The sequence below is a fragment of the Monodon monoceros genome, unplaced genomic scaffold, assembly GCF_005190385.1.
Source record: "Monodon monoceros isolate NGI ecotype Baffin Bay Population unplaced genomic scaffold, NGI_Narwhal_1 Super_Scaffold_9, whole genome shotgun sequence".
Classification (NCBI taxonomy): Eukaryota; Metazoa; Chordata; class Mammalia; order Artiodactyla; family Monodontidae; genus Monodon; species Monodon monoceros.
In genome coordinates this window covers 30,475,545-30,501,532 of record NW_021703786.1, presented here as the reverse complement: position 1 = coordinate 30,501,532, position 25,988 = coordinate 30,475,545, and the positions used below count along the sequence as shown (strand labels likewise).

Here is a 25,988-nt window from a genome sequence, read left to right as displayed (position 1 = left end):
CGGGGCCTGCACAGGGGCCTGAGATTACCGAGCGCCGCCACCGAGGGTGGCGCCGGCCTGCGACGGATAATGGGAGAGCGAATGTTTCCTTTTGACTCTTCGCTTTAGACCTCGGAGTGAGAGACTTTTAAGGCTCAGATTAATAGGGTGATGCACAGAGTTAGGACCCTTTAGAGCCTTTTCCCCGTCTTCGGTCACTCGCCCAGGCACGCCGAGGGCAGCCTCTCTAGGGTCCTCGTGGCCAGCCAAGATGGCTGCCTCCGCGGTGACGGCTGTGCGAGGGTGGTCGGGCTTGCTGCTGGGCGTGCGGAGTGTTGTCCTGAGGCTTCCAGGGTGAGAGGGCGGCGGGCAGCTGGGAGGCCGCTTGTGTCTTCACGGAGGGACCTGCTGGGAAGGAAGGGGGAGCCACAGGCAGGCCTCGCGGGTTCCAGGAGAGAGCCTGGGGGCCGGGATATCTGAGTCTAAGCTTCTTGAACCAGCCGCGTGACTTTGAGTCAACCTGAAGGCTTAGTGACTGCTCCCAGCCCGAGGGGTTCTCACTTGGAACGGCAAGTGCGATCTTGGTAAAGAACTCAGAGGTGGGATTTTCTTTGCTGGGAGTTGAGGGGAGAGATGCATAGGCGGGTTGCCTATCCTCAGGTTCAGGAGCCTGTCCTTACCGTTGGCACTTGAAGAGCAGACTTTCTTGGCCTGTTTGGGGGAGGTCCTCCTACCTCTTGGGACAAGAGCCAGAAGTTTTGCGGTTCAGCTTTGGCTGGCGGTCTCCACGCTGCTCTCACTCGTCGGCGGATTGGCACACATGCCTATCGTTAAGTCAAGCCTTTTCACTTGTGGAGTCAGCTTTTGTCCTTCTCTTCCTCCCCCCCCCCCCCCCCCCCCCCCCCCCCCCGCCTCCCAGGCTAACCCAGGTGAGGTGGAGCCGCTATGGTCCTGAATACCAGGATCCCCAGATTGACAAGGGATATTACCGCAAGCCCTTGGCCGCGCTGACTGAGGAGGAAAAGTATGAGAGGGAGCTCAGGAAGACTCAGGTTATCAAAGCTGCCCCTGCGACGAGAACAAGCTCTGTGTTTGAAGACCCAGTGATCAGGTTAGAAGGAAACAAATCTTTGTTCTGCGGAGTGGGACTATACCAGGGAGGGCCTGCAGTAGGGGTTCCCTGATACAGCCCTGGCGAGCTAAACATGTTGCTTTTCTCCTTGAAGTAAATTCACCAACATGATGATGAAAGGAGGAAACAAAATACTGGCCAGATCCCTCATGACACAGGTAACCAGTACCTCTCTTTCTCATCTTTGTTTTCCCCGTAGCTTTGTACTTGGCTCTTTAATTTTAACATAAAAAAGAATTCATTCTATACTTTCATTAAAATTAACTTCCATGTACTTATGTATGGAATGGGGGCTTTAAGGAAGTCCTGCAGGAGTCAACCACTGCCATTCCCTACCCCCATGTGACAAATCTTAGCCTGCTTTTTCTGTCCTAGTCCAGGATCTTTGTTTCAGAAGTGCTGAGGGAGTAGCTGCACAGCTACAGAAGAAGACGAGGATGATGGGAGTAAGGGGCAAGGTCTTAGCTCAGCTGGGTTAAACGTTTAGGGAGCCTGGGGCAGCCTCTTCCACTGTATCCCTTTGCAGACTCTGGAAGCTGTGAAAAGGAAACAGTTTGAGAAGTACCACGCTGCTTCTCCTGAGGAACAGGCAACCATTGAACGCAACCCTTACACCATCTTCCACCAAGCACTGAAAAACTGTGAGCCTGTGATTGGGCTGGTGTCCATCCTCAAGGGTGGCCATTTCTATCAGGTGAGTGGTCAGGGTGGGAAAGCAGGGCTGCTCACGTGTGAAACAAGATGGTGGGGGTGGGTAGAGTTGGGCCAAGGTTGATAGCTTTCTAAGGACTGGGGAGAGTCAGGGTCAGCTCATCTGAGTCCCACAGTGTAAAGATTACAGGCAGAAGATGGAAGAGAGCAAAAAAAACGTATCCAAGTGACCTCTTTTGAAGGCCCACCCTACCCCCCATTCTGTTCAGCATTCTGTGTTCTAAACTATAAGCTTCTCATGGTGAGGGACTATGTTTGTATCTCATGTTTATACACCAGTGTCTGGTGTAGTGCTTGAGTGATGCTTCATCACCGTTTGTTGAACTGAACTGGGTGTCTCTGTCATGCCATTTAATATTTCATCGTCATAATCCGGTGTTCGTGTCTTTCCTTTTTCATTGTAAAGTTCATAAAGGTAGAGACTTTTTCATTAACGTCTGTGTCCCTAGGGTCGGCATGGTACCTGGCACATAGTGGGGGCCTGGCAAATGATTCTTGGACAAGAGGGTCTTCTTTCTAGGCACGCATGATCTGTGTTGGCTAAGTCATGCCCAGCTGACAGGGCTTTTCCCAGTGGTGCCTGTTATCAACTTGGCTGAGCTCCCTTTAGAGGTGAAAGAGGCCAGTACTCAAGGAATGTTTGCTCGATGAATGCCTGATGTGTGCTGCACCGAGGTCAGCCAGGGGTGAGAGAGGCTCAGAGGGGAAAAGACAGGGCCCCTCCTCAGCCGCCTTGCCAGGGCTGGCCCAGAGCAGTCCTGTGGCTGCTTCTTAAGAGCTCTAGGAGGAGGGAGGCTGCAGTCCTGGCAAGTTCTCAGACTAACTTGCCCGTGTCCAATCTTGCCCAGGTCCCTGTACCGCTAGCCGACCAGCGTCGCCGCTTCCTGGCCATGAAGTGGATGATTACTGAGTGTCGGGAGAAGAAGCACCGGCGGGTGCTGATGCCGGAGAAGCTGTCCCAGGAGCTGCTGGAGGCTTTTCACAACCGGGGCCCTGTGATCAAGAGAAAGCACGACACGCACAAGATGGCCGAGGCCAACCGCGCGCTGGCCCACTACCGCTGGTGGTAACGGGCGGGCGGAGGAGCCGGGAGGAGCCCAGCACGCTGCTGTAGAAGCGGCATGAGCCACCGCCATGTTGCAAAATACCTGTGGGTTAAGCGTATACTTGCCTTTCAGAGGCAGGCGGGCCTCGTAAGAAGGATGGAGCAGCATGTTTATTGCTTGTTAGTCCTTTTTCTGGGGGCTAGAACTCACTCTCCCTGCCCCATCTCCTTGCAAAGAGGGGTCATATCAACTTAGATTTTCCCCAAGAAACTTAGGGCTCATCCAGCCCTTCTCTTCCTTCAGCTTGGGGTGGACCTTTGGGTGATACGAAAGGAAGCAGTTTTAGTATCAGAAAAAGTTTATTAGAAAATTCTCATCCTGAGCTGGTGTAGCATGTGATGTGGTATTGCCATTCATTAAAACCAACCGGAGGAAACGTGCTCGGTTCCAAAGTGGTCCTTGTACAAAATGTATAAAAAGCAGTTTCTGGTGTGACTCTACTTCTCCCCTTTGATATCCCAAAGCACCCCACCAATGGCTCTGGGTACTCATTTTACAGATGGGGAAACTGAGGCACCAAGATAGCTATTGTACCAAAGGTTACATAGTGCAGTGCTTGTCAGGAGTTGCCCTTCTTTGCCTGGCCCAGGTTGAAGGTGAGGGGAGAGAAACGCTGATGGGACCGTGGGGCAGGTGTGCTTGGTGTCTTCCCCAGTCCTGGAATCGGAGCGAAGGTGCTCAGGGCGGGACCACCGCCTAAGTGGGAAACATCTCGGGTGCTTTTGGAAGTCTGGAAGGGAAAAAGTCCGGGAGAGGCAAAGACTCCACTGCCAGGTTGGGAGGTGGGTAGAAGAAAGGCCGGTGCTGCTGAGGAGGAGGCCTGATTTGGAGGCCTAGTCAGAGACCTCGCTATAGTAATACTTGTGCGCGGCCGGGGTCGTCTTCCAGCCAGCTGCCCGGAACTCGATGATCTCCAGCAGCAGCAGCTGGGCCAGGGAGCTGAGGCCGGCTGGGAGCAGGAAGCCATCCCGGATCAGGACAAAGAGCTCATCCATGCGCTGCCCATTCATCTTCTCCAGCTGCTCTCCGACCCGGTGCAGCTGCAGCACCAGGCAGTCCACCTGCAGGGGGCAGCAGGCGGTGACCCCGGGCAGGGCCCTCCATCACACAGAGCAGCTATTTACTGAGCGCTCGCGGTGCGCCAGGCACCGGGCTTGGCCCTGTACACGTGTTTGCCCACTTCATCCTCACCCCACCCAGTGGGCGCTGTCCACGTCTTACATGAAAAGAAGCAAGTTCAGAGACTTGCTTAAGGTCTCTCACCTGGGCCAGGCTGGACTCGGGCCCTGTTTCCAAACTGCTTCTGAACCCCACTTTCCTCCCCCCCAACCCTGGTGTGGTTTTGGGGTCATCTGTATCCACAGCTGGCTGACGCTCTCACCAGTCCTACCATAGGTTGGCTTTCCTACTCAAAACCTCTGAGCCGGGAGGTTTGGGCTGCGCTCTGTTCTGGATAGACTCCAGGCCTAGCAGCTTGCCCTGTAACTGTGACAGGCCTTAAATGCCCCCACCAGGCTCCTCCCCAGCAAGTGATGCCCTCGAAAGTCTCCACGAACAGTGGGCAGGCATTCTGAGTTAAGCCAGAGGCAGCCCACCTCCACAGCCTTCTGTGCTAGGGCCACCCACCTCCTCCTCCTTGCTCAGACTGTCGGGCTGGGCCAGCCGGAAGAGGCAGTCGTAGACGGGGTTCACCAGGGCCATCATGGGCATGTTGTTCACCTATGGGGGGAGAGCGGGGGCCAGAGCCCGGCTTAGTGGCACAGGAGACAGGCCGTCTGTGCTGCACAGGATGTGGCTGGCAGGGCCTCACCCTCAGGTAGTCAAAGATGTTGCAGATAAAGGTGACGTAGCAGACCCAGCCCTGCAGGGAGCGGGCTCGAAGCTGCTCCCGAGCCTGGTACTCCTGCTGCAGCCGGTTGAGGAGTCCGCGGCGGAAGACACTCTGGCCTGCTTGCTTGCTCTCTGCCTGTGAGCCAGGGAAAGGGTGGTGAAGGGCAGTCACTGGGCCGTCGCAACTCCACCCAAGCTTCCAAGGCCGAGGACCCTGCTGTCCTCCTCTCTCGCCTCTGAGGCCAGCCCTTTGCATCTCTGCCCTGCTGGCCAGGCCTCTGCCCACTCCTGAAGCACCTTCCTCAAAGCGTCCCCTTCTCTACCAGCCCCACCCAACCTGAATGATGGCGTAGCACATGCGTCCTGCTTCCTTGCTGAATACACAGTCCTGCAGAGAATGGTCCACAATCACATTGGCCACTTTCTCCAAGTCCACGGCACCTGGATCTAGGGTAAAGACAGGTGGGGAGTCTAGAGCTGCTTAATTATGACGTTTGCCTCCACCTGCTTCTAAAGGATTCAAGATATTCACAGAAGAGCAGTCCCATTATACGCTTCCATTTAAATAAAGAGACCAGGAAACAGAGGAAACTACACAAGGAGCAGCTGCGGCCGTGAGCCTCCTGATGGCCCAATCAGAAGAAACAGGGAGGGTTATGTGGCTGTTAGAGAATCAAAAGAACGCTCGTTTTTTTAGGACACATCTTTTCCTAGCCCTAGGCTGAGGATGGAACACTGAATGCCAGTGCCTTTGACAGCCATTTCACGGAAGAAAGTGTTCTTATAATACACACACGTGAACCCCTGACAAGAGCCGGCCAGGCAGGGCCTCCCCACAGGCTCAGCTTGGCACGTGATGGGCACTGCTAATCGTTAGCTGAGTCAAACTTCTGTCCTGAAAGTACTGCAAGAAGGCACTGGTCCAGGACAATTACTGTAGCTCCCCTGCCAAGCAGAACACTCCATCCTCTGTCCCACGTCAGGCAGCTCTGCACATTCAAGAGAGCTGGCTGCAGCAACGCGCAAACCAGGTCCAGCGTAAGGACTTAAGGGGCAGGAACTGTGTTCTCTGTGCCTCACTCTCCTCTCATGGGCACCTAAACTTTAAAAAAAGGCTTTACAATCTGAGGGGGCGACTCTGATTCATACTGCCAAATACTGGCCTAAATGTAGCTTGTCTTCCAGTTCCAGAATGACGTTGCTGACTCCTATTCTGAGAAAGTGAAGGGAGAGGGCTGGGCAAAGCCGGGCGAAGGCTCAGTACTCCAGGCCTGGCCCCTCGGCCCCTCCTCTGTGGCTCTGGGCCCAGGCTCAGGGGGCTCCGCACGCTCACCTTTGAGGGCTGTCTTCAGCAGCTGCTGTGTCGCTGCGTCAAAAGACTGGATTTTATACTCCTCTCTCCTGGGCTCCCCCATGACCATGCAGCTGCAGCAGCTCTTTCCGAGGTTGGGACTAATGACGGCACCTGGAGAGGAGAGGCAGCAGGAGAGGCCTCAGGTGTGGCGCACGGGGCCAGGGCTCCCAGCTCTCCCGGCCCGCGGCAGGACTGGCCAGTGCTTGAGACAGGTGCTCCTGGGCAGTCCATGGCATTCAGTGGTTGGCTGGGTGCCCGCCAAGCTTGGCTTCTGGTGGAGACTGGGCACCAGCCAGGCACCTGCTGCTCAATTAAAGAACCCCTGTAGCTTCTGGGATTACACAAGAGTAAAGAGATGAAGGGTGAATGCGTCTACCCTCCAGTCCCAGCAGCAGGCAGGGGTTTTCTCAGCTGACACCAAGGGGTGGGGTGAGGGTGGATATGTGGATATTAAACACTTCCCCTGCCTATATATATGCCGACCTGGAAGCTGCTGGTCCAGCATGGCTCCTGGCGAGTGAGAGGGCTAGGGTCTCCACGCTTCGGACAGCTCTGTCCCAGCAGGGGTCCAAGCCCCTCTCCGCAACCCTCTCCCTCCCTTTAGTCAGAGTCCTCGGCCCAGAAAGCCCACTCCTCCTGCCCTCGGGGTGGGGCCGGCCAGAGGGCTGGGTGCAGAAGCGTCTCTGCTGCCCTGACTCCCCTCGTCCTGGCCAGCTTCTCCCCGGGACAGACTAGTTAAACTGGCCTCTCGAGTGGCAGAAACTCGGCCCCGCCCGCTCAGGACTCCCTGAGAGTCCTGAGCTCCATTCTGGATCCTTCCTTAAGGAGGGGAGCGAGGTGACGTGTCCCCCAGAGGTGGTCCCCTTTGGAGTCCCCTCTCCGCACTCGGTGCCTCCCCCATGGCCAAAGGAGAGGACCTTAGGGGTCTCCAGACCAGGGCAGCTTCCCGAACGCCCTTCCCGTGGGCTGGAGAGTTGGCGGGAGCGCCGGGACCCACCTGCCGCGCCGGCGCCACGCCCGCGTGCCCGAAGGCCGCTCGAGGGGCATGCTGTGCGCGCCGCGCCCCCGCGGCGCTGCTGTCGCCTCGCCGCCGCTTAGGTCATTTCCTAGCGCGGTGGCGCGGCGGGACCCGGGGCGGCGGGGCGGCGGGGCGGGGCCTGGGGCCGCCTCGCCAGCGCCACCTGCCGGAGCCCCGAGGTCGCTGCCCTCGCCGCCCGGCCAGGCCTGCCCGAAGGTTCCTGGCATGGGGCCGCGCAGAACGCCCGCGACACTGCTTCCACCGCCCCTGTCCTCTCCTCACCCGGCTCTCCCACGGGCTATCCGGGACCACACCGGCTCCTCGGTACTGGGGTGGACCTGCTCCTCAGCCCGCATTAAGCCCTGGGTCTTGAGCGCTAACACTCTCCCTCTCCCCGCCCCACGCTAGAGCTCAGGTTAAAACGGGGTCAGGGGACTGGCCCGGCCGCGCGGCGTGGGAGGGGCCTGCGGAGGGCGTGGTCCGCAGCCGGGCGGCGGGAGGGAGAAAGGTGGGAGGGCAGAGAAGAGGGCTGGAGGGGCAGGACTTAACAGGTGGTGGCCGTGTGCTCCCCATTCCCACCCCCTCCCCCCAAAGCGGAGAAGGCAGGGAGGTCGTAAGGGCTTTGAGGATCAAGTCCCACTAAGCCGCTCTCCTACTCCAAGTACAAACGATATTGGTAAAATAAGTTGAAAATCAATGGGCCAGCCCAAGAGAAAGGATCCCAGTTGCCAACTTGCGGCGCCCAAGGTGTTGGGAGTGACCCTGAGGTTGAGCAAGCCCCTGGCTCAGTCCGTCTTGGTCGGGACAAGACACTCCAGGGAAGTGTCTTGTCCCTGGAGGGACAAGGGGGTGAGGCGCGGGCCCAGCAGCCCAGACAGGGCCACCTCTGAGGTCAGCCCTGGGTTGCAGGAGAGCATACAGAAGAGGCTGGAAAAGAACCGTCTCGTCCCATCGCTTAGACCAGAAGGAAGTGCTGATGGCAGTTTCCTGTATCCAAAGCTCGCTCCTCCTGTTCAAAGAGCTGCCAAAGCGGTCACCAGAAAATGAACGAGGAAGACAATCCCAGCTGCAGCAAAAGAAACCAATGCGTGGGAGAGCTGGAGAGAACGAAGTTTACTTCCGTGGAATTTCACCAAAAATACATCCAGGCAGCTGCAAGCCTTGCCTGCCAAAAAACCTGTGGGTGTGGGAGCCCTCCAGCCACAGGTGAGCCTTCTTAATCAGCAACCAAGAGCAGGGAGGCTTCAGGATTATGGGGACCAGACACATCACAAAGCCCCAGACCAGGGACGAAACAGTAATGGTGAGAAAGGGCCCAGGATCCATGGGGACCGAGAGCCATGACACCCACCCAAGACCTGCTCAAAGGCTGGAGCCGGGGCTGAGGCGAGGTCAGGCTCTAAGTCCTGCACGGGGCTCCCCCTGCACAGCCGACCTCTCAGGCCAGGCTCCCCTGGGGTGGAAAGTGGTGGGTGTGCTCTGTAGGTTTTCCTCCTCTCATACCCCTAACCGTGCCTCGATGGGTGTCTGTCGTGGGTTCCTGTGCCCTGACAACTCCCGGAGCACCAACTGTGCATGCAGCAGGCTGCCTGCACAACCCCCTCTTTCCGGGACTACAGAGGGTGCACACAGCACCACACCAGACCCAGCAGGAGCACCCTGAGCGGGCAGGAGATGCTCACTGGCCCAGCTGTAAGCTCCCACTCACCCAGGAGGGCTAACCCAGCCCACAGGGAAAGAGGAGTGATCCCAGTAGACGGGAAAAGGGCTGCTGCCTTTACCGGCGCCCCCTCCCCATCAGCACATCCCCCCACTGCCTGTGGGGCTGCTGGGGTCTGCTTTCCCTAGAGGCCCACGGGCTGCGACCAGCCTGTCCAGGGAGAGAACAGCCCGAGTGGTGCCTTTATAGACACGAAGATCTGAGCAGGGTGGAGTTTATAAAGTGACTGATTCAGCTGGGATTCTTCCCCCAGAGCTAGAAGCAAAGCTGCCTGAGGAATGCAACTGCTGAGAAAAGTAGAGTTTAGGGAAGGCAGGGATCCCTTCCCTCATACTTGGGGAGAAGGGATGTGATTTGGAAGGGAAGATGGAGGAGTCAGATAAGGAATGTGTTTTTAGTTTTAATGTCTATTAAATAATTGGTGGGAGTAAGAACCCAGGTGTGGGGACCAGACCCCTGTAAAGGCCTGACCCCAGCCTCACACTCAAGCTGCGGCCCACCCAGACGCAGGAGAATTCTCTGGGCAGCCGGAGCGAAGGCGTGCAGGAGGGCAGCTGTTGTCCTGAGTGTGCGCCACACAGAGGAGAAACGTCCAGCCCCTTCTGACTGGCGGGGCTGGGTCCCCGCAGACCGAGTCCTGCGTTCGCCCCGTGCTCTCCCGTGGAGAACCCCCTTTGCCCTTCTGGTGGAGTCCAGGCTGCTGCCGACGGCTCTTCGTGCCCAGGACAGCTGGCCTGGAGGGAGGGGCCGGGCAACACCTCTCAGTGCAACACGGGATGGTAGATCAAGCGTTCTTCACGAGGGCCCCTCCAGGGAAGGACCTCAGGCCACCCTTCCTGCCCTCGAGGCTAGCTGTCTGCCTTCTTCATGTGGTGGAAGAGGTTACAGAAGAGCTCGTACCAGAAGAACACAAAGCCGGTGGAGAGGGCAGCCTTCAGCAGGCTGGGGGCCAGGCCTTTGAAGCAGCCCTGTGCACCCTCCTCTCGCAGCACCTGCCTGGCGCAATCCAGGAGGCCCTTGTAGCTTCGCACCTGGGGAGAGGAAGGTTCTCCAGTTGAGGAGAGAGGAGGTGATGGCAACATGGGTGTGAGCTCTGTTCTTTTGTCAACACAGAGCCTGGCACGTTCAAGCACCCAATAAATACTTGCTGGACAAAGGAATGAATGCAAAAAAGACAGAATAAGTTAACCTCATTCTTTCTCTTCCAACTGGGCTAATTCAGACTTAACAGATGAAGTGCCTGGAAATCAGCACTGGACAGAGCTCCTTCCTGCCCTGGAGGCTCCACTGACAGTGGCTCTTAAGGACCCAGAGAGAGCTCTGGACCCTCTTCCCAGGGGTGCCTCTGACTGTGCGCCCATCCCTCCTGGTCCCCCTTGGGCAGTAGATCTGAACCGGCCCCTTGTTAGCTCTGAGCCTGACCAGCGGCGCCAGCCTGGCCACCTCCAGTTGACCACAAACTGATGCTAGACCCGTGTCCCCAAGGCACAGCTCTACTCAAGCCTCGCTCCCCTCCCAGAGCTCCAGTAACTCCCAATGATGATGACGACAATGATATTACAAAGAATCAAGTCCAAGCCCCACGGCGTGGTGTTCAGGGCGTTTCACCATTTGGCCTCAACTTCCCTCCCTGATCTGCCTTTCCCCACTGGTCCACCCTCAGTGCCCGCACACCTCCAGCCACACCTGCTCACGCTAAAGCTCTGTGAGGAGCAGGGCCTCCCTTCTCTGTCTTGAGCTCTCACCAACTCTCCCTATCCAAATTCAAACCATCTTTTCAAGACAAGTTGGTAAAAGGAAGAAGGAGGTTATAAAACCTTGTGTGTAACCCCATTTTTGTTAAACATATGTTTATTTATGTAAAGGAATAAAACTACAACGCGGATGGACCTAGGTGGTGTTATGCTTAGTGAAATAAGTCAGAGAAAGACAAACAGTGTATGTTATCACTTTTATGTGGAATCTTAAAAATAAAACAAATGAATGGGGCTTCCCTGGTGGTGCAGTGGTTAAGAATCCACCTGCCAATGCAGGGGACATGGCTTCGAGCCCTGGTCCGGGAAGATCCCACATGCCGCGGAGCAACTAAACTCGTGCGCCACCACTACTGAGCCTGCGCTCTAGAGCCCGCGAGCCACAACTACTGAGCCCATGTGCCACAACTACTGAAGCCTGTGTGCCTAGAGCCCGTGCTCCACAAGAGAAGCCATCGCAGTGAGAAGCCCACACGCCACAATGAAGAGTAGCCCCTGCTCACTGCAACTGGAGAAAACTGGCGTGCAGCAACGAAGACCCAATGCAGACAAATATAAATAAATAAATAAATAACAAAACAAACAAAAAAACCAAATGAATGAATATAACAAAACAGAAACAGACTCACAGACATAGACAACAAACTAATGGTTACCAGTGGGGATAGGGAAGGGGGCAGGGGCAAGATAAGGGTAGGGAATTAAGAGGTACAAACTACTATGCAAAAAATAAATAAGCAACAAGGATATGTTGTACAGCACAGGGAAATATAGCCATTATTTTATAATAACTTTAAATGGAATAAAATCTATAAAAATATTGAATCACTATGTTGTACACCTGAAACTAACATAATATTATAAATCAAGTATACTTCAATAAAAGAAAGGAAGGAAGGAAGGAAGGAAGAAAGAAAGACTACAGGGACTTCCCTGGTGGTCCAGTGGTTAAGACTCTGCGCTTCTACTGCAGGGGGCGCGGGTTCGATCCCTGGTCGGGGAATTAAGATCCCACATGCCGCGTGGCCAAAAATGAAATAAAAATAAAAACGTTTAAAAAAAAGAATCTTTAAAAAAAGAAAGACTACAGCTAAAGGTTCTGTGTGATTATCTCTGCGTGGGTGGTGATGAATTTATTTATTTACTTACTGTAACAAATTTATTTATTTATTTTTGGTTGCATTGGGTCTTTGTTGCTGTGCTCGGGTTTTCTCTCGCTGCGGCGAGCGGGGACTACTCTTCGTTGCGGTACAGATCAAACCTGGGTCATGGCAGTGAAAGCACCGTGCCCTAACCACTGGACCACCAGGTAATTCCTCTGAATGCTTTTTAAGAGCAGGCACTAAGAGTGTGCCTTTTCCTGGGTCTTTAAACAGTGTCCAGTACACACAGGGCTTTGCTTGTGGCTCCCCTTGTGCTCAGGGGTCCCCAGTGTGAAATAAAATTCATATTTTATGGCAAAACAAGAAAAATTTAAACATAAAAATTCTTCTCTGCCCTTTGGCCTCCTCTCTCTCCACACTGTGCATTATGCATTGACCAAACCCTCTCCCAGGAATACCTGCTCAACCATAGAGAGCAACATTCTCCCAGCATCAACCAGAGAACTCCTTAAAAAGATAACATTCCTTCTTGAGCTTGTAAGGGGTCACATGACCCACCACGATGTTGCTTAGAACTGGATTCTGTGAACTGTCAATAATACGTCATTTGGGGCTTCCTTGGTGGCAGTGGTTAAGAGTCCGCCTGCCAATGCAGGGGACACGGGTTCGAGCCCTGGTCCGGGAAGATCCCACATGCCGCGGAGCAACGAAGCCCGTGCACCACAATTACTGAGCCTACGCTCTAGAGCCCGCAAGCCGCAACTACCGAGCCCACGTGCCACAACTACTGAAGCCTGTGCACCTAGAGCCCATGCTCCGCAACAAGAGAAGCCACCACAATGAGAAGCCCGCGCACCGCAATGAAAAGTAGCCCCCGCCTGCCCCAACTAGAGAAAGCCCGTGTGCAGCAACGAAGACCCAACTCAGCCAAAAATAAATAAATAAATTTATCTTAAAAAAAGTAATAATATGTCATTTGGGGCTTCCTTGGTGGCACAGTGTTAAGAATCCGCCTGCCAATGCAGGGGACATGGGTTCAAGCCCTGGTCTGGAAAGATCCCACATGCCGCAGAGCAGCTAAGTCCGTGTGCCACAACTACTGAGCCTGAGCTCTAGAGCCCGTGAGCCACAACTAATGATCCCGCCTGCCACAACTACTGAAGCCTAGAGCACGTGCTCCACATGTGTGAAGCATGCCTAGAGCCCGTGCTCCACAACAAAAGAAGCCACCGCAATGAGAAGCCCGCGCACCACGACAAAGGGTAGCCCCCACTCACTGCAACTAGAGGAAGACCCAACACAGCCAAAAAAACCCCCCAAAAACGTCATTTGATGCACAGCCCTTTGTCTCAAAAAACATATAAACTGTGTCTTAACTTCTAGCAGGTGGAATAGTTCTCAGAGCTTTCTGAGATGCTCTTCCCGGGTTACAATCCTCAAATTTGGCTGGAATAGGATTTTCCGATTCTTTCTTAGATCAACTGATTAATTTTTCATCGACACCGGGGACATGCAGGGGCTGAGAGGGCTATGGGGGCGAAAGCTGCCCAGTGGACAGGAGCTGACCCAGTTCCTTCACGTGCCCAGTGAGGGGCTGGAATCAGAGCTCTCTGCAGAGGGACATCTCACCTGGCCAAAGGAGGCTCGGGCCTGCTCAAACCCTCCAACCTGCAGCCGCTTCTTGAAGAGGTCCAGGGGGTACGTGAGGGTCTTGCTGATGACTCCAGCTCCACTGCCACAAAGCAGGTTTTTGAAGTTCCCTGAACCAGAGAAGTGGGATGGAGGGGAAATATGAGAGAAATGCAGTCTAGGGTAAGCTTCAAGGTTATACAGTCTAATCCTCGACCAGAAAACCCAAACCTACAAGCATCCCCGATCTTGGAAGAATTTAATCCAGGAGCGAGAGAACCAGACACAGCCTCAGGAAGAATGACAACAGACAGGGCTTCCCTGGTGGCGCAGTGGTTAAGAATCTGCCTGCCAATTCAGGGGACATGGGTTCGGGCCCTGGTCCGGGAGGATCCCACGTGCCGCAGAGCAACTAAGCCCATGAGCCACAACTACTGAGCCTGCGCTCTAGAGCCCGTGCTCTGCAACGAGAAGCCACCGCAGTGAGACGCCCGCGCACCGCAACAAAGAGTAGCCCCCGCTCTCTGCAACTAGAGAAAGCCCGCACGCAGGAACGAAGACCCAACACAGCCAAAAATAAATAAATAAAAAATTTTTAAAAAGGAACGACAATGGACTGCTGATTGGACAGGCTGGTGGCAGAAGGGGTGTGCGCCTTTAACAGTAATCACCCCAGCTGGAGGCAGTAATGGCCTGCAGGCTCTGCCATGCGACTCAGTTCAAGGCTTGGGAGGGAACAGGATGCCCATCCCCCTCCCCAGAGTCCCCAAACGAAAACCAAACCAAACACAGAAGCAAAACCAGGCTGTTTGCAAGTTGGACCTTTGACAAAAATGAAAACCATGACCGGTAGTTGGAAATTACAGTGGCAAGAGCCGAAAGAAAAAAAGTCATCTGTGAGTGAATGGATTTGTTTTGTTGGCTGTATTACAGAGCTGTGGGTTCAGAGATCTGTGGTGTCTTAGCTTCTGCAGGAAAACTTTATTTCCTACCTGATTCAGAAAGAGATGCTATGGCTTGGGAGTGGGGTGGAGTGGGACCCAGATTCCCTTTCCCATGAGGCCGGTCTCACCGTTTTTCTTTCCTTCGGCTGGCATGGCCCACTCATATGCGTGCTTCAAGGAGCTGTAGAAGGAGAACTGGAACCCAGCGTAGGGGAAGATGGCGATCAAGGTGGGGTTCAAGCCTTTGTAGAAGACCAAGGGGCCTTCGGTCCTGTACATGGTCACCACGGCGTTTCGCAGAGTTTTATAGACCTGGACACCACACATGCAATGATGAGTGACATCGTTTCAGCCCGAGAACCCAGCCCACCACCTGTATTTCCCCTTGTCCAGAAACCAGCTACTAGGAGCATTACTTCTCCTGCCAGAAGGACAAAGAAAATGCTGGACAAAAATTCCAAGGGTGGGACTGTCTGGCAGCTCCCCTTCTAGCTATTTACACGACTGAGATATGCCAAGGAGTGCACAAAAGTATGCGGAACAGCGAAAGGTGTGAAGTCCACCCTTGGGTGATCGGTTATATAAATTATGGCACACCTGTTCAAAAGAACGTAGTGTAGCAATTACAACAGGAAGATGCAATCTAGACGATCGATAGGGAAGACTCCCCCAAATATACAGTTAAGTGAACCCAGCAGGACATGAAGAGCAGGCATAGTGTCTGTGGAGGAAACAAACTGTATGCAGAGACTATGCCCCACAAGGACACACAAGAAAGGAGGGACAGTAACATTATTACCGCCACAGCGGGAAACAGGGGGACAGGGGAGGGATGGGGGAAGAAGGAGATTCACTATGACCATTTTATGCTATCTGGATTTTTTTGCCATATGCATATACTTAACCTTTCTGAAACCATCAACAGGTGATCTTTATGCACGAAGAGCCACTGATTTTTTAGTACACTTCTATTTGGCATATATTCTTTGCAGTGGACCAGAGGGGCTGAATCTGCCTGGCTGTGGGTGCGGGAAGCACTGCACTGACAAGAGGGTGACCGAGGGGAAGTCTGTACTGAGCAGGGACAGTACACACTTGGCTCCCAGATGCTCCCTCTTGACACTTGGCTCCCAGATGCTGGCAGCCACATCGAAGGCTTTCGCCCTGGGGACTTGCATGAAAGGGCCGGGCCTCAGAGGAAGGCCATCGGGCAACAAGCTGCCCACGTGCCAGCGTGCCACTCTGCTTTTTGTGTGCCCTCTTAACACCAAGCTGGCAGCCAAGAGTCACCAGACATTTGAGGAAAGCCTCCCCCAAAACAGAGGCCAAAATGATTGATGAGGGGCAGAAGAAGTCATTTGGAAGGAAGAGACCGTATAGATATAGCAGAAGAAAACGACAGCAAAAAGAAACCACCCACGAAATTTTAACTAATATCCTGAGACCACAGAGAAGGCATCACCTTCACGATAAAAGCAGAGGGTCAGGGCTTCCCTGGTGGCGCAGCGGTTGAGAGTCCGCCTGCCGATGCAGGGGACACGGGTTCGTGCCCTGGTCCGGGAAGATCCCACATGCTGCGGAGCGGCTGGGCCCGTGAGCCATGGCCGCTGAGCCTGCGTGTCCGGAGCCTGTGCTCCGCAATGGGAGAGGCCGCAACAGTGAGTAGGCCCGCGAACCGCAAAAAAAAAAAAAAAAAAAAAGGAGCCAACTACTCACAGGCACCCCACGGACACATCTCCAATGCATCTACCAAGTGAAGGGAGCCAACTCAAATGACTACACAGGGCATAATTCCATTTATGTAACATTCTGGAAAAGGCAGAACTTCAGACAGAAAACAGACCAGTGGTTACTGAAGGCTGGAGGTGGGGAGGGACAAACTACAAAGGACAGGAGGAAATCAGGGGGTGATGGAACTTCTGTCTTATATCTTGATTGTGCTAGTGGTTACGTGACTGTATGCATTTGTCAAAAGTCACAGAACTGTATGCTAAAAAGAGTGGATTTTACTGTGCAAGTTATGCTTTAATAAACCTGGCTGAAACAAACAAACCAAAGACAGTTCTTAGGAACCAACATATGTTAGCAGACATTATTTAAACTCAATAGAGGGCCCAAATGATAAAAGTAAGGAAAACTCCCAGAATGGTAAATAAAAGATAAGTCAATCAGAGGATCAATCCAGGATGTCTAGTGTCCAACTGACATGAATTCCAGAAAGAAAAAGAAAAAAAGAGGGCAGGCAATTGTGAATGAATAATTCATGACCATTTTCCAGGCATGAAGAACATGTGTCCAGACTAAAGGGCCCAGGAAGTGCCCATCACAATGAATGAAAGAGACCTGCCCTGGGGCACTCCACTGGTAAATTTCTAGAATGCCAGGGATCAAGAAAAGATCCTGAGGGACTTCCCTGGTGGTCCAGTGGTTAAGACTCCACGCTTCCACTGCAGGGGGTGTGGGTTCCAGCCCTGGTTGGAGAACCAAGATCCCACGTGCCGCATGGTGGGGCCACAGAAAAGTTAAAAAAAAAAAAAAAAAAGATCCTGAAAGTTCCCAAGAGGGCAAAGTGGATGCCTTCATCTAAAGGGTTAGTCATCAGGATGGTTCCGGATGCCTCTTCAGCAATAATGAGAGCTACCTAGAATTCTACACCCAGACCATCAGTTAAGTGCAAGGGGAAAATAAAGGCATTTTCTATCAGGCTTCTGTAAGGAAGCTATACCTCAGGATGTGCTCCACAAAATGAGGGACTAATCAAGAAAGAGAAGACATGGGCTCCTACGTGAGAATTCCTAAGAGAATAGCTGGCCATAGTCCTGGAGCAAACAGTCTAGATCGAAGCCATAGGGTGAAGGGTTCAAGGGTGGGGGGCTCTAGGAGGGGCTCCATAAAAACATGGGACTGATGACCACAGGCTCACCCTATCGGGAGATTGTTTGAAAGTGAATTTGTGATAAGCATGCAGAAAGCAAAACAAATAAAATACAAAGCAATTGCCAACTTCAGGAAAGACAAAAATACAAAAGAAAACATAATCGTAATATACTTTGAGGCTCAGCAGGAGCATTTACATAATCATAATAGCATAAACACTGAGTACTGATTTAGCCAAAAATCTGTTAATCAGTTGTACTGCGCTCAGGCGAGGAAGCACAAGCACGCCCACGGGTGATGGTAAAGGAGTTAAATCCTCATCTTCCATAGTAGTAGTCAGTAGTTAATGTCTATAATTTAAAACTGAGAAGGAAAGGAAGAAAGAGGAAGAGCATGTTACTTTGAATTAGGAAGTAAATTACGGAAGAAGCACACAAATATTAAAAGTGGTTGCCTCTGGGGAATAGAATCGGGGGGCGGCTGGTGTTTTTTCATTATAGTTCATGAAGAACTATCTGTCTTTTTAACCTTTACACACTTTATAGGTTATTTATTTATTTATTTATTTATGGCTGTGTTGGGTCTTCGTTGCTGTGCGCAGGCTTTCTCTAGTTGCGGCGAGCGGGGGCTACTCTTCACTGCGATGCGCGGGCTTCTCATTGCGGGCTCCTCTTGTTGCGGAGCACGGGCTGTAGGCGAGCGGGCTTCAGTAGTTGTGGTGTACGGGCTCAGTAGTTGTGGCTTGCGGGCTCTAGAGAGCAGGCTCAGTAGTTGCGGCGCACGGGCTCAGTTGCTCCATGGCATGTGGGATCTTCCCGGACCAGCGCTCGAACCCGTGTCCCCTGCATTGGCAGCTGGATTCTTAACCACTGCGCCACCAGGGAAGCCCAGTTTATTGATTTTTTTAAGAAATGTGAGGATTTACACTATGGATGCTACTAGTCTAAAGAAGGTGGAGAGTTCTGCAATTTTTAAATAAATCTTTTCCCCTCACTTTCACACACAATTTTCCAGCCATTCCAGAATCTAGAATCCAACATCTCAATTGGCTAAGCCTAAGAAGAAATATGCTATTCTTTTCTTAATGATGTTTTCCCTTTTTTCTTCTCATAGACTTGTACTAAAGGTTGGAAAGTAACAGAAGAGGATTATAGCACACGCAGAACAGGGAACCTGAAGGACTGTCACCAGCCATTCTCTTCATCCCAGCAGCCACCATGTTGCTGAGGTCTGTCCCCTCTATAAACATCCTTCCCCTCCATTTCTCTACTCTGTTCCTAGGACCCCTCATCTCATTTCTCCACCAGGGCAGTCACCCCAAACCTCTATTTTCCACTGCAGTGTCACACAGAGTGACCCAGCTCTCATGCCCCAGTCGTTTTCTTCTAGACTGTTCCTGGGGCACTTTGCATTTCTGAACCAAAAAATTTATCAGAATGTCTCCTAAACAAAAGAGGTCCCCCAACCCAGGATCTCCACCCCAGGCAACAGAAAAAACTGGCACAGCTGAAACCACAGTTATTCTTAGCTGGTCCCAGATCAAATTCTTAAGCAAAATATCATTCCCCATCAACAGTATCCTAGGCTATTCTTATGTATGTCCAAGAAACAGAGATTATGGTGGGCGGAGGGGGGATGGGGCATCTATTTGAGGGTTTAATCCCTTGCTTTCACTCAGTCAGTTCCTCCTTGAGTCTGACTCAATGATCCCATTTCCTCCAATCCATTCTTTCTGGAAACCAAAACCTCCCTCCCAATAATACAGCGATAGAATCTCAAGTCTCACTTTCCCAGATGCCTTCCCCGTCCCGATTTGGTATTTGCTCTGTTTCCCCTGCAGGTTCTGTGTCCCCCGTGAGGTTGTGAGCACCTTGCCTGTTGCCAAGAACCATTACGGGTTTCAGGAACAGGCTGAAGGATGGCCTGAAAACCCCAGGTCCCCCCCGGCTTTGTTCCCTCTAAGGGAAACAGCCCCCACCCTGGGACGCCCTTCGTCCCTTGGGCGCCCCTTCTCTGGCCTGGCCACTCACCCTGGGCTCACCCTGCGCTGCAAAGCGGGTGCGTAGCACGTCCACAGGATGTACGGCGAGGGTGGCCACACAGGCAGACAGGCCGCCACACACAAAATGCACGGAGAAGTCTCGGGCATCGCGCACGCTGGCCCTGTGCACCAGCTCGGTGAGCACTTCAAACGACAAAAACTGCAAGAGTGTGTGACAGTGTCACGGAAAACACCCCCCGAATGCACCCGTGACCCAGGCGGGGCCTATCCTAGGGACCAGGAGATACTACTCTTCTTGAGTAGGGTCAGAATACAATGAACATGTAACTGTGCAAAGCTCAGATGCCCTTTCATACTCTGAGCAGAGCCAAATACCCAAGGGTTAAGAAAATACATGAGAACATTTTTATATCAGAAAATTCTACTTGGGGGACCTCCCTGGTGATCCAGTGGCTAAGATTCCGCACTCCCAGTGCAGGGAGCCCAGGTTCAACCCCTAGACAGGGAACTAGATCCCACGTGCTGCAACTAAAAAAAAAGATCCTGCATGCTGCAGCTAAGACCCCGACACACCAAATAAATAAATCAATATTTTAAAAAAAGAAAGAAAGAAAGAAAAAGAAAATCCTACTCGGGAATTCCCTGGCAGCCCAGTGGTTAGGACTTGGTGCTCTCACTGCCGTGGCCCCGGGTTCAATCCCTGGTGGGGGAACTACGATCCCGCAAGCTGCATGGCGAGGCCAAAAAAAAAAAAAAAAGAATACAAAAGAAAATTCTACTCATCACTTAGTTTTCTGAGAACTGGGAAAAGATGGCCATTATCTGACTCTAGGCTGGGGACCCCTTTAATGCAGCTGGCAGTGGCCCTGTTTGAGAAACATTCTGCCCTGGAGCTGAAATTCTGTTGGGAGAATTCCACATATTCCATATTCTGTGGTGTAAGCCCTCCTTGGGCTCAGATCCTTCTCCGGCCAACTCAAGATGGCTTGGGGTCCTGAGAGCACATGTTGCTGCATTTACCCATCAGGACGCAGCATCTGTGTGCTGGGCGCAGAGATGGCAAGGCAGGTGCGTGTGACCTGAGCAATCACTGTGATGTCATACGTAGAGCAGGCAGGGACTGCTCTGCCACTTTCTAGCTAGTGACGTTGGTTGGACTAATTACTTAAGCTCTCTCTGCCTCAGTCTTCTCGTCTGTAAAATAAGGATGACAACAGAACCTACCAGAGGACTGTTGTAAGGTGTCAGATGTGAAGTGCTTCACCCGGGGCCTGGCCCCCTATGAGCACTGTGCGGGGTTGGCTATTTCCATCACCACTACTGTACAGCTACAGACTAGATGCCATGGGGTAAACTGGCGCTCAGCTGAACAAACTCATGAGCAACGGTCAAGAAGCCTGGATCCTAATCCTAGCCTCATCACCTACAAGCTGTGTGGCCTCAGGCAGCTCACTCAACCTCTCTGCGACCCACCAACACCTGCTCCACCTTCCTCACAGTGTTGTTAGGAAGTTCAAAGGATGCACAGACGTGAATAATGCTATTTTGAAAAATGAAAAGCATTTGTACTGCCATTTGCTAAGCCCCTCTGGGCTGGGTGTCAAGACAGTATCCTAGGTGCAGCACCTCATTTTCAGTGGGTGCTAAGTCTCCAGGGCTGGGGGACGTGGGGAAGGGGATGCCTGTAGTACAGCTCAGTCTATGTCTTCAATTTGTCAGGTAGTTTCCCAGCCAACATGAATGAGCAGTGTGTGACCGCCTCCTGCTGCCCTACCCCGGGGAAGCCCAGGTACACGCCTCACCACCCTGGGCTCCCCCATTGGGCAATGTGACCCCAGGGGCCTGGCCGCTTCCCCTGCCACCTACTTGGACAGCTCCATAGCCTATGGAGAGAAGCTGGGCTGGGATGTGTCCTTTCCAGAATGCTGTTGGGCCCTCCTCTTGCAAAATCTGTCTCCCAGCCTGCAGGATCCCGTGGTATTTCGCGTTGGGGTCACTGCGAGAAAGGCGCTCAATCTGAAGCTAGGAATCAAGATGAGAATGGTCAGGATGATGGCGGGGGGGCGAGGAGGAATTTCAGAGACGGTAACAAAGGCAACAAAGTGCTTCTGCTTGACAAAACTGCAAGCTCTAGGAACTGCTTTGGCAAAAAAGAGTGAACTTGTCCTCTGGCCCGTTACACACAAAAAGGGGAAAAGGGTACCTGGAAACGGATCTTGATGACATCCAAGGGGCTGATCAGCACCCGAGTGACAAGTCCAGACACAGACCCAGCCACGGCCACCTCGAGATTGGAGACATTCCTGCCGTCTGCTCTGGGGTCATAGCCCACCATCCCTGCCTGTGGCCCATACAATGTCCATCAGCTTCAGGCTAAATGCAAGAGACAGGAGTAAATACCAGAGCAAGGTCTTAGGGCCCCGGCTCACACATCACTCCTCAGAGCAGTCCTCCCGGACCAGCCTCCCAAAGCAGCGCCCACATCCCTTTTCTCTCCTTATCCTGCTTTATTCTTCTTTAGAGCATTTATATACCAGACATTGATTCCATACTTTGGTTTCTTGTCTCTCTCCCCCATTAGAATTCGAGCCCATGAAAACACGGCGTTGGTCTCATTCATCCATCCCTGTAACTCCAGTGCCCGGAAGAGAGCCCACCACAGTACATGCTCATTAATATTTGCTGATGGAGTGAATGAACAGGCTTGGTAGGAAACAGTTCACTTCCAGAGATCAGCTGGCTTTCCAAGACACCTGGTTTTATGGCCAGCTCCTGACTGAGGCGAAATCCCAGGCTGCGTTAGCGTGAGGGCAGAGCCTCAAGCTGAGCGCAGAGGGGGAACCTCAGACACACGGACTCCAGGAACGGGGCCTGGGATTCTCTAACAAGCCGCCATGATCCAAAGGGCCCTGAGCCCTTCAGCATCACCCTTCGCCATTCTTTGCACACACCGCAGGCCCGCCCATAGCAGTGGAGCTGAGTTACGCTGCAAAATGATACAGGCCCAACTCTTCAACTTCACCCTGGACCACGGTTCAGTCTCTTCAGCCAGGGTGGGCTCAGTGCTTCTGAGCAGTTCCTAGAAAATGCTGTTTACGTTCCTATCTACCGGCCCATCCCTGGACCTACTGTTCCCATGTCTGAAATGCAGCCTCACTCTTCCCTAGACTGGTTCCTCTCACCTTCCAGGGCTCAGCTAAAGAGCTGAGCTAAAGAGCATCCCCTCCAGAAGATGTACTCATGTCCTTTCTAGCATTCCCAGCACTTGTTAAGGTGCTGTCCTCCCCGCCCACAGGAGGCAGGCTCCATACAGGTAGGGGACTCAGCCTTGTTACAGTGGTATCTCCAGAGACCAGCACGGTGCCTGGCATGCCCCAAAGGCTCTAAAAACAATGACTGAATAAATGATTAAAAACCAAGTAACTGGGACTTCCCTGGCGGTACAGTGGTTAAGTCTCCACGCTTCCACTGCAGGGGGCACGTTCGATCCCTGGTTGGGGAACTAAGATCCCGCATGCCATGCAGTATGGCCAAAAAAACCCCAAAAATCTAATTCCATTTTTATCTAGAGCCGACCTCAACACTAATGACATTTTAGAATGAAGAATTCTTTGTAGTTGGGGGCTGTCCTGAGCACTGTAGGATGTTTAGCAGTACCCCTGGTCTCTACCCACCAGATGCCAGTATCCCCACGCTCCCCTTGTGACAATCAAAAATGTCTCCAGACATAGACAAATGCCTCCTGGGGTTCAAAACTGCCCCGATCGAGAACCACTGTTCTAGAGAAATACTAGAATGTGTGTGTAAAATGTCATGCATTGCATCACTATTTATAAAACTGGATATAATGCAAATGATTATAAACAGAGGGATAGACACTAAGTCACCTCCATGCAATAGGACACCATGCAGCCATTAAAAGAATGAGCGGACTTCCCTGGTGGCGCAGTGGTTAAGAATCCACCTGCCAGTGCAGGGGACACGGGTTTGACCCCTGGGCGGGGAAGATCCCACATGCTGCGGAGCCCATGCGCCACAACTACTGAGCCTGAGCTCTAGAGTCCTCAAGCCACAACTACTGAAGCCTGTGTGCCCTAGAGCCCACGTGCCATAACTACTGAGCCCACATGCTGCGACTACTGAAGCCTGCGCACCTAGAGCCCGTGCTCCACAACAAGAAAAGACACAGCAATGAGAAGCCTGCGCACCGTAACGAAGAGTAGCCCCCACTTGCCACAACAGAGAAAGCCCGCGTGCAGCAACGAAGACCCAGCACAGTCAAAAATAAAAAAAGATAAAAAAAAAAAAAGAATGAGCCAGAGCTAAACACTCACTGGAAAAGACGTCCACAATTGACTAAAACACGAAAAAAGCAGGTTTCAGAACTGTATGTCTAGTGTAACCCCACTTCTGCAAAAGAAAAACAGCAAGACCTACATACACCCTCAACAGTCGTATAAAGCATAGCAGGAAAGTCTATAAGGACACACACATCAACAGGTTGGTAAGGTTACCTTTGGGGGTAGGGCTGGCAAGGGAAAAGGGAAGGCAGATCTCCTCCCTGCTACTTTATTTATTTTTTTTCCACGCCTCGTGGCATGTGGGATCTTAGTTCCCCAACCAGGGATAGAACCCGGGCCCCCTGCAGTGGAAGCACCGCGTCCTAACCACCAGACCACCAGGAAATTCCCTCCCTTTTTCTTTACACAATTCTACGTTGCTTGAATTCACTATGGCCCCCCCAAACCCCAATTAAAAGTAAACATAAAATGATTTTAGAAGAGACCTCAGAATTAACCTAGTTCTTGAATACCTTTAGTAACAGGGAAATCAGGGCCCACACAGTGACACCTTCACCCCATTGTTTCTTTTTCTCCTCTCACCTTCCCTGGAACTCTGTCCACACCAATCCCTCAGCCCCAAGCCCTCACTTTTCTGAAACTACCAAAATAGCACTCCAATCCATCCTTAAAATTAACAAGACATTTCCATGGGGCTCGATCAGCAAAGTATTGTAAAATAACATTTATTGAAAGTCTAATGGGGGAATTCCCTGGCGGTCCAGTGGTTAGACTCGGCACTTTCACTGCTGGGGCCTAGGTTCGATCACTGGTCAGGGAACTAAGATCCCGCAAACCACACAGCACAGCCATAAAAAAGAGAGAGAAAAAAGTCTAATGGTATGAAATCTCCCGACTCCCGCCAGGAATTTGACCATTCTCCCCAGACTTCTCCCCAGACCCTCAAAGGAGGAGATCTCGACTTTCCCATCAACTTCTCTGTGACATTAACTCAAGCTGCTACTCCCCAGGCACCTGTGAGGAGCAGTTTAAACGTGAGGCAGGTGACTGAGAGGCAAAGCCTCTCCGGAGGTTGCCCAGAGACTGCTCAGGTCACACTGAGCAGTGTCAGATCCCTACTGTCAGGGAGGGAAGGAGGCATTTCTACAAATAAGCAGCTCTGCATAGCTGGACATAACCTTAAACCTCAGATCAAGAAGCCCGAGTCAAAATTCTGTCTCTCTCGGGCTTCCCAGGTGGCACAGTGGTTGAGAGTCCGCCTGCCAATGCAGGGGACGCGTGTTCGTGCCCCGGTCCGGGAGGATCCCACATGCTGCCGAGCACCTAGGCCCGTGAGCCATGGCCGCTGAGCCTGCGCGTCCGGATCCTGTGGCCCGCAACAGGAGAGGCCACAACAGTGAGAGGTCCGCGTACCGCAAAAAAAAAAAAAAAATCCTGTCTGTCTCTCTCATGTACCTTGGAAGCTTTTTCTTCTGGAAAGTGGGAATGATGGTGGCCCTGCCTAGCCGGATTCCTGGGAGGATCACACGAGATACTACTATATGTGATAAGCTTTGCCAAAAAAGTAAAAGTCCTTATACACGTGAAAGGTCTTGTTAAATATAATTCAGTAGTGGCCTTACTTTTTCTGCTTGTTCAAAATTTCCTTCTTGTACCAAAAAACCATCTAAAGAGACAAAATAAACATGAAATATGATTATATGCATGATATAATAAAGTACCCAGAAGACAGGGGCCGCTGGTGTGAGTGGCAGGGCGGCTGGGGTGTGTGTATATGAGTCTGCCGTGCCACCCCTGTTTTTACTGCGTAAGTCCCTGGGGCTCAGGCATGCAGGTGCCCCGCGGTGAGCGTGTGTGCCCGTGAGCCCACGTGCTCAGCTGAGGGTCTCTGCAGATGTCTCCGCGTGTGGGTACAAGTGTCCACGTGTGCTCCAGGGCGTGTTTTTTCTCCCCGAGTCCGAGAAAACGCCCACAAGGTGGGAACCCGCATGTACAGGTGCCCCGGGTGTGTCCAGGGTTTTGCTTCCTGCGTCCCTGAAGATGCTTCTCAGATCAGACGCGACACGTGTGGGTACAGTCCCCGCCCCCGCGTAAGTACCTGCGCGTGTAGGCGCCCCCGGGCAGCGGGAGTGCAGCTCCCCGAGCTGAGTGCCAGGAGGGCGGAGGAAGAGGTCACTCACCCGGCTCCAAAGGCGCGGCCCGGTTCCCCGAATTCTTCTCTCCCTCCCTCCTCACGCAGTCTAACGGCAAAACTTCACTGCGCTTGGCAGTAACTGACGGGCTTGTGGGCCAATCACCGCGCAGCTTCCGACAGACGCTGGACCAACGGTTGTACAGTAGTCACCCGACCAACGCCTATTGCAAGGGGTTGCTGGGTAATGTAGTCCTCCGCTACTGAGGCCGTCCCCTTACGAGGCGCAGGGCCTCCTGGGAGATGTAGTCCCTCGGCGCGCGTATGCGCACATGTTACCCACGCGTTGAAAGGAGGAGGGTCCCGAAGCCAGGCTACGCCTTTGGAAGTAGCTGCG

The 25,988-nt window shown here is 52.7% G+C and overlaps 3 protein-coding genes across 7 annotated transcripts; 1 reads left to right on the top strand and 2 right to left on the bottom strand.

Annotated features, from left to right (window-relative positions):
• Nucleotides 1–6: 6 nt before the first annotated feature.
• On the top strand, nucleotides 7–3,304 carry MRPS7 (mitochondrial ribosomal protein S7). Its single transcript, XM_029211849.1, has 5 exons — nucleotides 7–333; nucleotides 899–1,090; nucleotides 1,206–1,269; nucleotides 1,638–1,805; nucleotides 2,671–3,304. Exons 1-5 carry the CDS (start codon nucleotides 251–253, stop codon nucleotides 2,890–2,892), a joined length of 729 nt encoding a protein of 242 aa, XP_029067682.1. The 5' UTR covers nucleotides 7–250; the 3' UTR covers nucleotides 2,893–3,304.
• Nucleotides 3,209–14,432, bottom strand: MIF4GD (MIF4G domain containing). Of its 4 annotated transcripts, XM_029211846.1 has the most exons (7): nucleotides 14,409–14,432; nucleotides 13,337–13,467; nucleotides 6,092–6,223; nucleotides 5,096–5,205; nucleotides 4,739–4,894; nucleotides 4,555–4,647; nucleotides 3,209–3,989 (listed from the first exon to the last, which is right to left on the bottom strand). In XM_029211846.1, exons 3-7 carry the CDS (start codon nucleotides 6,177–6,179, stop codon nucleotides 3,762–3,764), a joined length of 675 nt encoding a protein of 224 aa, XP_029067679.1. In that variant the 5' UTR covers nucleotides 6,180–6,223; nucleotides 13,337–13,467; nucleotides 14,409–14,432; the 3' UTR covers nucleotides 3,209–3,761. The 4 variants fall into 4 exon arrangements, with proteins under 4 accessions (XP_029067679.1, XP_029067681.1, XP_029067680.1 ...); XM_029211848.1 differs by lacking the exons at nucleotides 13,337–13,467; nucleotides 14,409–14,432 and adding an exon at nucleotides 7,413–7,713; XM_029211847.1 differs by lacking the exons at nucleotides 13,337–13,467; nucleotides 14,409–14,432 and adding an exon at nucleotides 7,110–7,222.
• Nucleotides 7,976–25,684, bottom strand: SLC25A19 (solute carrier family 25 member 19). Of its 2 annotated transcripts, XM_029211843.1 has the most exons (7): nucleotides 25,083–25,667; nucleotides 21,363–21,532; nucleotides 21,026–21,181; nucleotides 19,188–19,358; nucleotides 14,409–14,592; nucleotides 13,337–13,467; nucleotides 7,976–9,881 (listed from the first exon to the last, which is right to left on the bottom strand). In XM_029211843.1, the coding sequence occupies exons 2-7, from the start codon at nucleotides 21,492–21,494 to the stop codon at nucleotides 9,699–9,701; spliced, it is 957 nt and encodes a 318-aa protein (XP_029067676.1). In that variant the 5' UTR covers nucleotides 21,495–21,532; nucleotides 25,083–25,667; the 3' UTR covers nucleotides 7,976–9,698. The 2 variants fall into 2 exon arrangements, with proteins under 2 accessions (XP_029067676.1, XP_029067677.1); XM_029211844.1 differs by lacking the exon at nucleotides 7,976–9,881 and having other exon boundaries at nucleotides 12,944–13,467; nucleotides 25,641–25,684.
• Nucleotides 25,685–25,988: the final 304 nt, after the last annotated feature.

Excerpts from the sequence above, each read along its gene's own strand:
- MRPS7 (XM_029211849.1), top strand. The coding sequence starts at position 251 with ATGGCTGCCTCCGCGGTGACGGCTGTGCGAGGGTGGTCGGGCTTGCTG. Across the intron at positions 1,091-1,205 it reads TTTGAAGACCCAGTGATCAG|TAAATTCACCAACATGATGA; the intron begins GTTAGAAGGAAA and ends TTCTCCTTGAAG. Across the intron at positions 1,806-2,670 it reads AGGGTGGCCATTTCTATCAG|GTCCCTGTACCGCTAGCCGA; the intron begins GTGAGTGGTCAG and ends AATCTTGCCCAG.
- MIF4GD (XM_029211845.1), bottom strand. The coding sequence starts at position 6,617 with ATGCTGGACCAGCAGCTTCCAG. Across the intron at positions 6,224-6,595 it reads GCTGGACCAGCAGCTTCCAG|GTGCCGTCATTAGTCCCAAC; the intron begins GTCGGCATATAT and ends TCTCCTCTCCAG. Across the intron at positions 4,895-5,095 it reads TGTGCTACGCCATCATTCAG|GCAGAGAGCAAGCAAGCAGG; the intron begins GTTGGGTGGGGC and ends CCTGGCTCACAG.
- SLC25A19 (XM_029211843.1), bottom strand. The coding sequence starts at position 21,494 with ATGGTGGGCTATGACCCCAGAGCAGACGGCAGGAATGTCTCCAATCTC. Across the intron at positions 21,182-21,362 it reads TCATCAAGATCCGTTTCCAG|CTTCAGATTGAGCGCCTTTC; the intron begins GTACCCTTTTCC and ends CTTGATTCCTAG. Across the intron at positions 13,468-14,408 it reads AGCCGAAGGAAAGAAAAACG|GGAACTTCAAAAACCTGCTT; the intron begins GTGAGACCGGCC and ends TCTCTGGTTCAG.